The 12,924-nt window shown below is 38.9% G+C and overlaps 1 protein-coding gene across 1 annotated transcript in view; it reads right to left on the bottom strand.

Annotated features, from left to right (window-relative positions):
• Positions 1-314: 314 nt before the first annotated feature.
• RNASET2 (ribonuclease T2) overlaps positions 315-12,924 on the bottom strand; it is a 19,321-nt gene continuing 6,711 nt past the window's right edge. The window contains exons 3-8 of the mRNA XM_035896569.1: positions 12,266-12,323; positions 11,421-11,491; positions 6,472-6,585; positions 4,222-4,267; positions 3,934-4,008; positions 315-1,435 (exon numbers count right to left, since the gene is read on the bottom strand). Of these exons, the coding sequence (XP_035752462.1) occupies positions 1,247-1,435; positions 3,934-4,008; positions 4,222-4,267; positions 6,472-6,585; positions 11,421-11,491; positions 12,266-12,323 (553 nt within the window). The 3' untranslated portion in view covers positions 315-1,246. The remainder of the gene's footprint in view (positions 1,436-3,933; positions 4,009-4,221; positions 4,268-6,471; positions 6,586-11,420; positions 11,492-12,265; positions 12,324-12,924) is intronic.

The raw sequence follows: 12,924 nt of genomic DNA, 5'->3' as shown, positions 1-12,924 counted from the left end.
AGATAAATGTGAAGGGTTTCTAAACCCCAAAGGACATAACAAATTTGTTCTTAATACTGCTTTCATGTTTTCTCAGTAATATTCTTCTAACAGATGGTTCCTTGAGCCATAATTGTCTTTCTTTGAAAGACAATTTGAGACACTTACTTCAACACAGCATGTGTAGAGGATGTCATCCAAATCTGGTCCCCTTTGGCAACATCCAACCTTGTGGCATGTTATTAATTATTATGGTATAGAGATGCGTTATTGTTAACATTTGTACTTTTCACTGAAAATCCTGTAGTATTTACTGTTTCATCTATAAAAACCTGGTTTTTGGAACAAAGTGATTATGCGACAATCTAATTTTAAAATGAAAGTGCAGGCACTCACACTTGTGTGGTAATGCTAAATGTTCAAATACAATGAGAAATTAATAACAACATATTTCTAGGGCCTAACATATTCCTATACTAGCAAGTAAGTGCTAAGATTGGTTGTTCTTCAAGACAGTATGGAGCTACTGTAGCAAAAACCAATCAAAGAATAGGCAAGGCTACAAATACAGTCTTCCTGGGGTCCTTCAGGCAGAAGTGCCAAAACCTGATGAATGTTATTTCATTCACTAAGAAGTTATGCAAAAGTTGCCGTCTTTGGTCCGCCATGATCTCTGAGTGAGGAAAGGTTTAATGCCTCAAGAGGATGTGGCCTCTGTTCAGCACTTCTGGAGAACAAATTTACACAAGGCACTGTGTATTATGTCTGGGAAAGGACCTCCAGACAGGTATCTTAAGTTCTTCTAGTTTACACCATTTTCTTCTCAAGAAACTGCCATCTCATCTCAGAGAGACAAGCATCCTTTCGAAACAAAGAATGACTTAATTTTCCTGACTCACTGGCAAAACCCAAAAGTGGCTGAAGTGGCAGACTTAACTGCAAGTGAAACTAAGAAGTCACAGTTCTCTTTTGAACACTGATTCAAACCATAAGCAAGCCAAAGAGTCCAGGCAAAGCTGTAAATCAGATTCTAATCCCACCAATATCACAGACACAATTCAATACTTCAGCCTGTGTAACTGATATTACAATGTGGACCATTCTCCTTTAATGGCAGAAGTGTGTCTTCAAGCAGAAATCTTCACAGCGTGCCTGTGATATGGACAGGGCTTTGTAATATTGCCAAGTCAAGACTGCTTTCCAAGGTGTAATGTTTAAGGGTTTGGTTTTCATAGCCGGTTAAAAAGTTTTTCAAATTCTTATGGCTTCATATGTGATCTTGGACCTGTGAAGGATAATAGGTTGGGAAAATATCACTGCACACAGACAACTCAGTTCCAAGCTTCAAGTCAGCTTGTGTTGGGTCGGATTCATCCTTCAGCGCTGTGCAGTTTCTCAGCTGCAGTTCTTTGGTGAAGCAGAATTCAATCTGACCAATTGTTTGTGCTTTTTCACCCTAGAAACATGAGGGATGAGATCAACTTGAGGGGGAGAAGAAAATACATCAATTCTTCAGATATATTGCCTTACCTAAAGCATACAGCAGTGCCTTATTTGTGTATTTGCCACCTGACAAATGTGAAGCAGACAGGTACCAGAGGCATCCACTGAACTCTGAACAGTTTATAGTACATACTTTAAGGAAAAAGCAGACAAGGAAATGCATTCCAACAACATATTTCAGTAACAATGTGGGGAATCTGCCTAACTAGTAAGTCTCATTATGAAATGCTGTGACACAGATTATCTTGGCATTTACCAAATCTGCACAGTACACAGAAGCTGTTCACCTTAATGATGAGCTCTGCCTCAACTCTGCGAATATTGAAGGGTATGTGTGACCTGAAAGCCACCCTTCACCAACTCTTTTGTAGCAGGATGAGAAATGAGCCAAAGAAAATTCTCCAAAAAGAAGAAAAGAAACTTGGTGTCATAACAGCTTTTACTGAAAAGAATACAGAAGCAAGCTGTCAAAAGTAGCAGAAATGTCATTTTTGGACTACAGGACAGACTAGCAAGAAAAATATTGGCCACGAATAAGGCAGGCATGCATGGAAGCCTGTCATGTGGGGAAGATTGTATGAAAATCTCCCAAAATGCTCAGGTGTGACAAAGTGCATGTGGAAAAAAAAATGGTTTTGAAACCACTAAACAGGACAAAAATGTATGTACAAGGCAAAAGTAACTGTGGTGGGGTTTTTCTGTTGTTGCTTTGGTTTGGGGGATTTTTTTGGTTGTGGTGTTTTTTTGGTTTGGGTTTTTTGTTGTTGGGTGTTTTTTTTTTTTTTAAAGAAACTTAAAAACACAGCAAGTGTATAATATATTTTAAACATCAAAGTACCTCCATAATGCACTTCAGGCATCGACAGGGCTGGAACTCTGAAAAGGGCTATCTTTAAATAACTGGGGTGTATTTTTTCCTTTCTGTTACCCATTAGCTTCAGCTGTTAAGCACAGGAGACTCAAGCTGTAAATTACTTTCATATAATTTGAGCAGTATCCCAATTGTTCTAAAAGCAATGGCAGAACTCCAGTGAACAGAGCTAGAAGCTGGAGTTTGTGTTAGCTCTGTATTTCTTCAGCATTAAGAGGTGGGTGAGTATGCAACCCACATTCAATTCACATTCCTTTGTTGCCTAAAGTAACTTAAAAATACATTTTAAAAATATTGTAATATAAAATTCTTCTTCATGTGAAGAAACATCTGAGTATAAAAACCTCAGAGCACTACTAAAGCAAATGAGCTGACAACACACAAGCTAATCAACTCCAACAGCAACTGTATCTTGGCAACTTTTCACAAAATTGTCCTCTGTGTATGGGCACTAACTCTGCCAAGTGTTTTGTAGTAAACCACTTTTGTGAAACTGAGATAATAAGGAATCACTTACAAAAGGGAAAGCTATCTTGTGGGTTTGGTTTTTTTGCTTTCTTTTTTAATAAAAGCAGAGTAACCTAGCTGAAAAAGGAAAGAAACAGTTATGCAGCCTACCCGTGTAATTGTTCGAATACTATTTTGTTCTTTCAAAGGCATTTTTGGTTCAGATATGGTGAACTGCATTTTACACTACAGCACACTGTCTCTGTGTACCACATTCTCTACTGCATCATGATTCACAGTACAATCATTGGCAAGGAAAAATAGAAAGAAATGGAAATTTTAAGACACTGTAGGCTCAAAAGGAAAGACTATAGTCCTCCTGAACCACAGTGAAGCTTTTTTGTATGTCTTTAGATATGGGCTTTTGAGAACAACCTGAGAGACAAGCCTCTGCTTTATTTCTGAAGGATTCTGTCCATTGAGTAACTTCTTCATGCAGAACACATGAGCCATGCCCAGTGAAGGGATGACTGCTGTTGATAGGTAGTACCCGTGTGAAAGCCAACAGTCACTGTCTCCATTCAGCTCACTCCTGTTGGTTCTAGTAATTTGCTACATGGCAATTAAGCTTTAGCAGGAGGAATGGAAAGTACTCAGCTACAGCAATACCTCTAGTGTGGTGGCTACAGAATTCATGCAAGACATGCAGGTTCAAATCTTCTAAGACAAATAGACCTTTAAAACCCAGTGGTCCCACCTTCTGGGTAAGTATACTAACAGCAAAGTTACTATGTAAAGAATGGACACTTCCTCCACCAACAATATTTCTGCATTAAGAAAAGGCTGTGGTACAGTAACATTAGCTGCCAGTATGTAAGCAATGTTTTTATGAACTCGGCTCCGAGAATCGAGCAATATCTAATCTGCAAAGAGCTGTATACACAAGGAACACCCAGACCTAAGTTTCGCCATACTGAAGACTTTTCACTCTATTTTTGCTTTTAGGTTTTGATAAAAAGCGCTTTTTTACAAAAATAAAAAAAAAAGGTCGTTATTTTTTTCAGTTGGTTGGGTTTTGTTTGGTTTTCGGTTTTGAGGGGTTCGAACAACATATTTTTGTTTGGGGTTTTTACCTCTTCTGGAGGAAGACATTGGATCTTTGGTGTTACACCATAAAATCTTGTAAGAGCTTCCTTTATGGCAGTCATCTGAAAAATTGAAAAGCTCATATAAATTAATAAGTCACTAGCACATCTTCCAACAGCTCCCACATTTGTTAAGTTCACAAAAACTCTTGGATAAAGCACAACATTAAAAAATCTGTACAATTAAAAAAGGTCACTTATTTTCTAGAAAGTACTTGACTCCTGCTGAAAAAAGTACACGCACATGATTTTGTTTTATGAAAGACTGCCTCTTACCTGGTAATATGAACTGCTTGGCTTTATTCCAGCTTTCAGGAGACAACTGAAACAAAGACAAAACATTTTTCCATGGTTCCTGTATGCAAACATAACTTCATAATGATTAGGCAAACATATAATCTTAGTGAGAACTTGGCAAGCATTACAGCAATGGGGAGCGAGGGAAACTTGTCTTCCATCCTCTGCCAGGCCTACAAAAGGTTCCCCTTTTCTGAAAGGCCACTTCCCATCCAACGTGGCAGGGTCAGGAAGAACCCTCTCTTCCACCTTAATCTCAGGAGCTGGTATAGTTGAGCCTTCAGAAACTGCTAGGGGAAAGGGCAATATTGCTGTTATTTCCTGGACCTTCAGAGTGCCCCGTTGAGAGCCAAGCAGGGCCTGGGGTTTAATTACCTCTTTCCCCTGCCTTGAGCCATACCCCTGTGTTCCAGCCACAGGGGACAGAGCCAGACTTGTGAGGCTGCTCTAGGTACCCTCATGTTCTAACACAGGGTGGGCTTGCTGGGGTGGGAGATGTACAGCACACTGGGAGAGGGACATGGTGCGCAGATTTGGATGAACATCAACATCAGGGCAGAAACATTTCCTGATTTTTTTGAAGAGGAAAGGTTGTTCACATAAGAGAAACAAGGTAACTCTCAAGAACATCTAGCCTATATACACCTTCCTTTAGATTCAATCCTGAGGGAAGTCCGTGCTTCCAAGTTGACAACACCACTCAGGACCCAATTGGTGCTGAGTCTCTACATCCCAGCTTCTGCCACAAGGCTTGGGAACCTTCAGCATCTCACAGGATTTAATCAATGAGTGCTGATAGTGCTCAACTCTTTCAAGATCAGGTTCTGCACAGAGGAAATTTAACCCAGTTGACTAAAGGTCTAGCTGTTTGTCGCAGTCATTTGACATGGGATATAAGGAAGTCAATAAAATAGTTGATGTTATGTTATTCTTACAGAAGCCTGCATGATGTCTTCTTATTAATTTCCTTTTTGGAAACAATCTTTAGCAATCACTAACACTACTTTTTCTCATTCAAGTATAAATGAAGTACAATGAGAACATTAGCAGACTTTATTCTTTTCAGTAAAGATTAATTTAATTATGTTCATTTTTACAACAGAGAATATGCTCTGAGCAATTAATTTCAACATGTTTCAGTCTCTATTCTTCTTCAGTGTTACACATGCTGATAGAGTCACATAATGGGTCACTGTGCCATCTGTAAAATGTTTTAGTCACACCATTGCAGATACTTAGGCAATTGACTTATCAGACATTATTAATTTTAACACTACATATGACATGCTCTTTGGCACTGTGTCTAGAAAAATCTAATTAAGTTTTACAAGACACCTACAAAAATAGGAGGCAGGGTGGGAAAAAGACATTTCCTTTGTGCACATGCAAAGACTTTGTTAAAAGATTGCTTGGACATGACACTGACAGAACATGAACAGGATTTTTAGATTTTTTTTTTTTTTTTTTTAAGATATGTTTCTAGATACAAAAGAACTTATTTCCTCTCTCAGGTACTGTTGTCTTATAGCAGAGAGACAACTCACAGTCAATAAATCTGAGTCAAACATCCTCCTACCCATACCAAGCACTGATCAGGAACGGATTTTGGCCTTCTGGCATTCACCTGCAGCCAGAATGTGCACATGCAGTGCTTGGATAAGCCACAACATTCCCATCAAGATTTTGTATCTGGAATGCCTTTCAAACCATGAGAAGGAATCAGCCCCTAGGACAAAGCAAGAGCATCACATCAGGGTTTTCTGAAAGGACATTCCTATCTTGCTGTTACTTCTCAGCCTTTTCCCAGGATGTTGTGCATGATTTTGCCTGCAGCTTATCCTTTCCTCTGAGCAGAGCACTGCCTTTTCCAAAAACAAGTATTTGGGCCTCAGTACAACTCAGAAGTTTGGCGGGTTTTGTCACTTGATTTAGATGTTTACAGGTTCTACAGCTTTTGGTAGCAAGGTACAGCTGATACAGCTTCTCAAAACTTACTGGCTCACATTGTCTAAAATGATGCTGCGAAGAACGCTGCTGGCTTACCAGACTCTGAAGTGACCAAAGACATGCTGCTCGGAGTAGACAACCCTTCCTCTGAACTGAAAATAATTTATGCTAATACTCATTTCCCCTCTGCCATCAAATTTTAAGACTTTTTCTTTAGACTAAACTTGAAACTTTTAGAAACTATTTGAAGTAAGAGGCAGAACACCGAATTCATTGACGTACCTGTTAAGATCAACATGCTTGTAGAGTTCTAAGGCTTTACCAAAGTATTTCTTCTGAGAATTAAGGATCTGAAGCATGGCTGCACAAGTGCCATGTTTCTCCCACTCATGCTTCCTATAGGAGAAAAGCAAAATTTAAGTTTTAGAAAACATTATTTGCAGATATATGTGCTGCACAACCTAGCCAATATACTTAAATCAAGTATCTGAAAGGCTACATGAGCAAAGTAGGACACTGCACTCAAAAAATACTGCATATGTGAAAAACAAAACCAAGAAACATCACTCCAACCATTTCAATTACAGCAACATCCTTTTTTTTTTTAGCAGAATCATTTACCAAGACATTTTGGACCTATCAGGGGAGTAAGAAAGAAGCTCAAGTTGTTTATGTTTTGTAACATCAGACTAAGGAAAAATTCTTTCAAACAGTAAGTCATGTTAAAAATATATAAATGAATTGGCCTTAACATTGACAGCTGCAAGAGAGAGATTTTTCAAATTAATGTAAGAGCTGTAGAAGATAAAGGAGAGGATGGTTTAATGGATTGGATATTAGTAAGGACCTAGGACATTCAGAATCCGTATTCTGTTTCCCTATAAACAAGTATTTCTGAACTTTGTATAAGTTTTAGTGGAGTCTTTTATGTTAAGTGTACTTTCAAACACTAACAATTTTTCAGAACTGAAGAGACTAACCCTTATTTTGCATGGAACAAATAGGACAAAAAATGGGGCAAAGCTCAAAATACATTTCTAGCAATTTTAACGTCTATTGAAAGACTAAACAGTATAATCTTTAATAAGACCACCTGTGGATTTGGTGGGAGGTCATAATATTTTTTTTTTCCTTCTTTCTTTTCAAATTTTCACAAGGCACTTGTATTAAATAGGTATAAATTCCACAGACGTACACAAGAAGTTACCTAATCACAAATTCCTGCCAGGACAACTTATTCACTTGAAAGCCTGCCTTTGAACTGTCCATTCATATTAAGAACTTCAGATTTTTCTTAAGAAAAAACAACACCTTTAAAAAGAAGTTATGTTTGTATCTAGAGAAATTCATACACTACTTCTGAATAGACAATGAATAAAGCAACTGTGTTATCAAGAAATTTGAGGCAGGTGAGAATTTGCATTACTAGAAGATTTTCACTATAGGTTCTCAAATTTAGCCTTGTAGAGAGAGTTTTCATCTTGGCTGTAACACTCATCTCAACTGCATGTCAAGTGAGTTGTTTACTGCCTGGGAGTCCACTTTACATGGGCCAAAGAGCAGATTTCCTGACAAGGGATTTGAAATTACCGATGAGAAAAGAGACCACAGTTTTAAAGAAAACGGAAGCTCTTTTAGAGGTAAATGTAGCAAGAGATATTGAGCAGTTAGGTTGGACCAAAAGCAGACAACAGTCAAATCAAAAGGGCTACTGGGACAGCAGTAAGCCAAAGGCAAGGCTTTGCATGTAGGATGACAATTTTTCTTCAGAGAATATACACATGTATGTGTGTAAAATGAGTGCTAAAGTGTTGTACCTGTCTTTTGAAGGCTTTCAGCAGTACTTGTATTGAAGTGTCCTGCTGTTTCCAGAAAGGAGGCAGAAATAGAGGGCCAAAGATCTGATGGTGCTCAAGAAGCCTATTAACTGCTAACATGGAACTGCTACTGGAGTGGTTTGGTCCAGTTTGCACTGATCACAGGGCACAAGCAATGAGGCTGTGGGGATCCCAAGTGAAAATGCAGAGAGCTACACACAGACACAGTGCCCATGCATCATCAGCTGCAGCAAGCCAAGAATACACCAGGCCCAAGTTTTTTAATCAGTCCTCTGAGCTTCAATAATGCAGAGCTGCTTTAGAGTCACTACAAATACTTACTGAAGCTTTAAGATGACACCTTTGACAGTGTCACTTTATTTTGCAGCACAGCCACGTGAAAAAAAAATAATGATGCAGATAAAGCTAATTCTGACTGTTAAGCACAGGCATATGAAATTTCACCTTCACCTCTTCCACTTAAATGCAAACTAAAGCAGTTTGGAACTAAAGGAGCTGCAGGTTCCAGGAAATAGCATAAAATAATTTGTTTGGAAATCAAAAGAATTCATGTCTCAATGTTATTCACTGAGACACATCATCCTTCACCTAGACCACAATAAGACAAGGCAATTCTACTTGAGCCTCAGCTTACAGCTGGGTGGCATGTGAATACAAAACATAGCTGCCTGTATTCACGAAGGCCACCCATCCTTCTGTACCTCTCATACCCATTGAGCTAGGCAGTAGCACAGAGCACATATGCGAGCTGAATATTTTTTCCTCCTTGTAGGACACAAATAGTTTGGCAGGCACACAGGAGTGGGGCTTACAGCACTCTATTGGGTTCCACTACATAACTTGTCCTTCTCCACCATTTTGTCTATGGTGTTACTACGAATAAGTGCTGCACTTGCACACCTCAAAGCTGAGTCCTACAAATGAAGTCTTAGGGGGCTGCAGAAATGCAATACTGGTACAATCAGCAGTGTGGAAAGGAAGCTGAATCTCAAAGAGATTTTGCTTCCTGTTCTGTGCAACAAGGACAGGTTTGCCAAACACAAAGTCATGCAGATGTGACACAGTCAAGAGCATATTAGGTGGGTCCAAGGATTGTAGAAACCATCCAGCTCGAAGACTAGCTCATTATTAGGGTAGAAACAAAGAAGGTCTGTAAAGCACAGCTGTAAGTGCTGCCCACGAAATGTAGATTAGGGACACACAGCTATCTTATAGGCTAAACACTGATTCCTTTTTCTGCATCATATATATAAATTGATGCTGAAGGGAATTCTCTTGGTCTAGAAATTTTTATTTGGTCCAAAAAATTATTAACTACTGTAAAAGGGATGGTTTCAGTTTGTAAGTTTTGAGATACAAAGCACACGTAACTCTTTGTCCTGTATTAAGGCATTCTACCCTGTCCAATTCAAACTCTTGGGTGGCAATTGTCACAACTCTCAAGTTAACAAGGTGAACAGATACGTGCAATTACCTTTACAGAAGCAGCCACAGCCATCCTAAAATCACTAGGAAGATTCCTTACCTCCCCTTTTAATCCAGTGCTACAGTTATAGGTAAAGCCAGGAAGAAACATACTACACAGTTACAGGAGTCTTGGAAAAGCCCTGGTGTGATATGCCAAGATATTAAATATCTGTTTTGCTTGTCACTGCTTGTGCTCTTTACCCAGTTAAGATGCCTTTAGTCTACAGTAATGAAAATTATAAAAAGTTTTACCTTCAGATTCTTACTTCTGCTGTATCGGGATTTTTACACTATAGAAGTTTGGGGGTTTTTAATTTTGAAACAAATACAGTATTTTAACTGAAGGGAGACACATAACGGGATCTTACTGGCTTTCAGTTGGCTTAAAAGATTGCATTTACAAAATCTGCAATTAGAGCTGCCAATTACAGTGCACTTGTCACCTTACTGAAAGGGAGTAAATGTCTCTGTCAATCAAAATATTAGGGTGTTATAACCTGACTTTTGTATTGCTCTTATGGTATTTCTAGTTATATTTCCAGGTATTGAAGGAAGTGTTATTTGCTAGCCTTGAGGTGAAGGAAAAAGGTTTTGATTATATCTGTTCATACCTGCTGCCTACCAAAATATCTTTGTTAGTAATACAAACAAGAACCAATATGCACCCGTTTTTATGGACAGGTAGGTGGTCAGGGCATGGGAGGTGCTAGACTTAAGACACATTTTTCCTATTCTAATCGCAGGAACAGTTTAAGGTGGCATAAACTTGTGCTACCACAAAAAGAAGCAGTCATGCTCTCCCCGGCACAGTGCAAGAACAGAGTGGAGGGAGGAAAAAGCGTCACCACCACTTTTGACAGTTACAGGTTTAGGTTGCCATAAGACACAACCAGTTTAATACTCTGAGGACAAGTGTCTTCTGTAGAGCAAGGACAAGACTAAAAGAGATGCATATTCCCTTCAAAGCTTTTCCCTAGTAACACAGGGAGGAAACAGTCATCCAACCTAAATGAAAACTTATGGGCATTTATAATTGAGATGACTTTAAATGCTACTGCCTCTAACTATGTACTCTGCTTCTTATCTGATGTTACCGGTTTCACTGTAGATGTGGAAGAACAAACTGCATATCCATACCTTGGCTGATGCAGCTCATGACTCGGCAAATTAACTTGAATGGCCACTGATTTTAGTTTAAAATAATGCACTCAAACCAAAGCCTGCACAAATTAAAATTACCATCCATACCGCCTTTGGTCCAAGTGTGTGATTATTCAGAAGCAAAGAGAAACATAGAGAAGAAGGAAAACAGTATTGTTGTCAGGACAGTTCAAAATCTCTTTCTCCCTTCCCATAAGCCAAGCAGGTCTATCTCTAAATAAATTCCCAGATCTGATTTTAGGCTGCTAGGAAAGTAAGTAAAAAGAGAGAATTCTGTAGACAAGTGGCTAGGACGATCCAATGCATCCTATTTTTCCATTTCCTCCACAGTGAGAAAGCCCAAAAGGAAAGGTCTCTCAAAGCCAGCAACACAGTGAAGCTAGCTAGGCAGAGGCCTGGAAGATACTCTTGCACCTAGCTGTGACATCCCAGGAGTGCTACTGCTATTCAGATTTAGTGTGTCAACACCAGCTGCTTCCCCTCCCTGGGGGCAAAGGGAGGAAACACATTTTTTCTCTCTCTCTTTCATTGTTTCACTTCTCAAAAAACTCTGCCATAGCCCCCTCTTCAACAGCTGCATTTTGCAGGTACCCTAACAAGAAAACAGATTTATTTTGGAAATGAGACTGACAAGACACACTGCTTTCAGTGGCCTCCTGGACACTGTTTCTCAGGCACAACATCTCACGTGAAGAATTACTAGCTCAGACAGATTTTTTTAATAAAATAATATCCAAAATACTTTTCAGGTTTCTTTGTACTCACCAGAACTGGGTGCGATTCAGAGACGAATGAAGCACATCAGGCCAGTAGTGTCTCATGTCTACCATAAGATCCTAAAAATACCACAATTAATAAATGCACCTACAGTGTTGAAAAGCTATTTCTTACACAATTGACATACATTGATCATTTTCTAAAACTGAAGCCTCATCTTTCAACATCCCCAACTGAAACATTTACTCGCAGAAAAAGTCATTTTCCCAAATATTCTGAAAATGCTTGTTGGAGGTAACAGGTAGGTGCAACTATCTAAATATCTGAATGTGCTAATACCAACACACTGCCTCAAAGTAAGATTTTCCTTCAGCTGCCCCTGCAGAAGTTGTTCAATCATGCAGCTTTTCACAGTTGTCGGCTCAAGACTCCTATCCCTGTTTATAACACATTTCAATGAAACATGGAAATTTTTAATTAAAAAAAAGAATAAAAAAGGACTAATGCCCTGGGAGAAAACACACAGAAAAATGTACTCTGAACTCTTATTTTCTGTGTTCTGGCTTTGCAGTAGAAAATGGAAGAGAGAACATGGACTGACTGTAACCTCTTTTTCACAGGTACTTTTTGCCACTGCCTATGTTCTCCAGATTTTTTTTGAGAAGGATGTGGCTGAATAGAGTCAAACCATATGTCTACAAAATCAACCAGGAACAGCTGCTAATGATCATAAGCACTGAAGCACCTAATGAATTTGTGGAGTCCTTAAAAAAACATACCTCTTGGCAAACATTAAGTGATACATTATAAGCTACAGATTTTGCATATAAGATGTGCAAAAGTAATTGCACTCAGCTCTGCTTGATACAATTGGTTTTGTTTTAAATAAATACCTTAATCTCAGTAACATTGAAATGCCACGTCCTATTACACTCTTCAGTTTTGTCAGGCCTAGGGAAGCAAAATAAAAGTGAAAAAAGATGTCTCCTAACTCAGTAAAGGTAATCAACAGCATTCTATTCCATATCACTAGCCTGATTTTTAAATATGCAAGACTACAGCTAGATAGTTTATTTAAAAACGCAAGTAACCCATCAGCATCTACAGTGGTTTAGAAGTAAAAATTCAAGACATTAATTATGACCAATTTCCCATGCAGAGGCTCTTCATTAGGCGCTCCAGTCCCTTTCAGACATAAAGGGGGACGAAATGATATGGAAAGGTCTTGCACATGATGTCACTAATGACATTGACCTCCTCAACCACTGCACCAAGCGATGATTCTGCAAGTATCACAATGACACTCACTGGAAATCTAGACATAATGCTGCTCACCTTTCCAGGATGCATAGCTTAACAAACTCCTGTACTGAATTTTTGCCTGTATTTGTCAGGAAAACCTTTGAATTGCTGCTGTTGGCACCAGTTCCAGTAAGCTGATTCCTTTGAAGCAAATTAGTTTTTCCTGTACTTTTGCAATGTGTGTGCTGAGTTAAGATACTTAAAGCCACAAGCAGTCACAAGATATTAACAAATACTGTGTACTCGGGGG

This window comes from Egretta garzetta, unplaced genomic scaffold (genome assembly GCF_000687185.1).
Source record: "Egretta garzetta isolate BGI_Z169 unplaced genomic scaffold, ASM68718v1 scaffold676, whole genome shotgun sequence".
Taxonomy (NCBI): Eukaryota; Metazoa; Chordata; class Aves; order Pelecaniformes; family Ardeidae; genus Egretta; species Egretta garzetta.
This window is presented reverse-complemented; position numbering and strand designations above follow the sequence as displayed.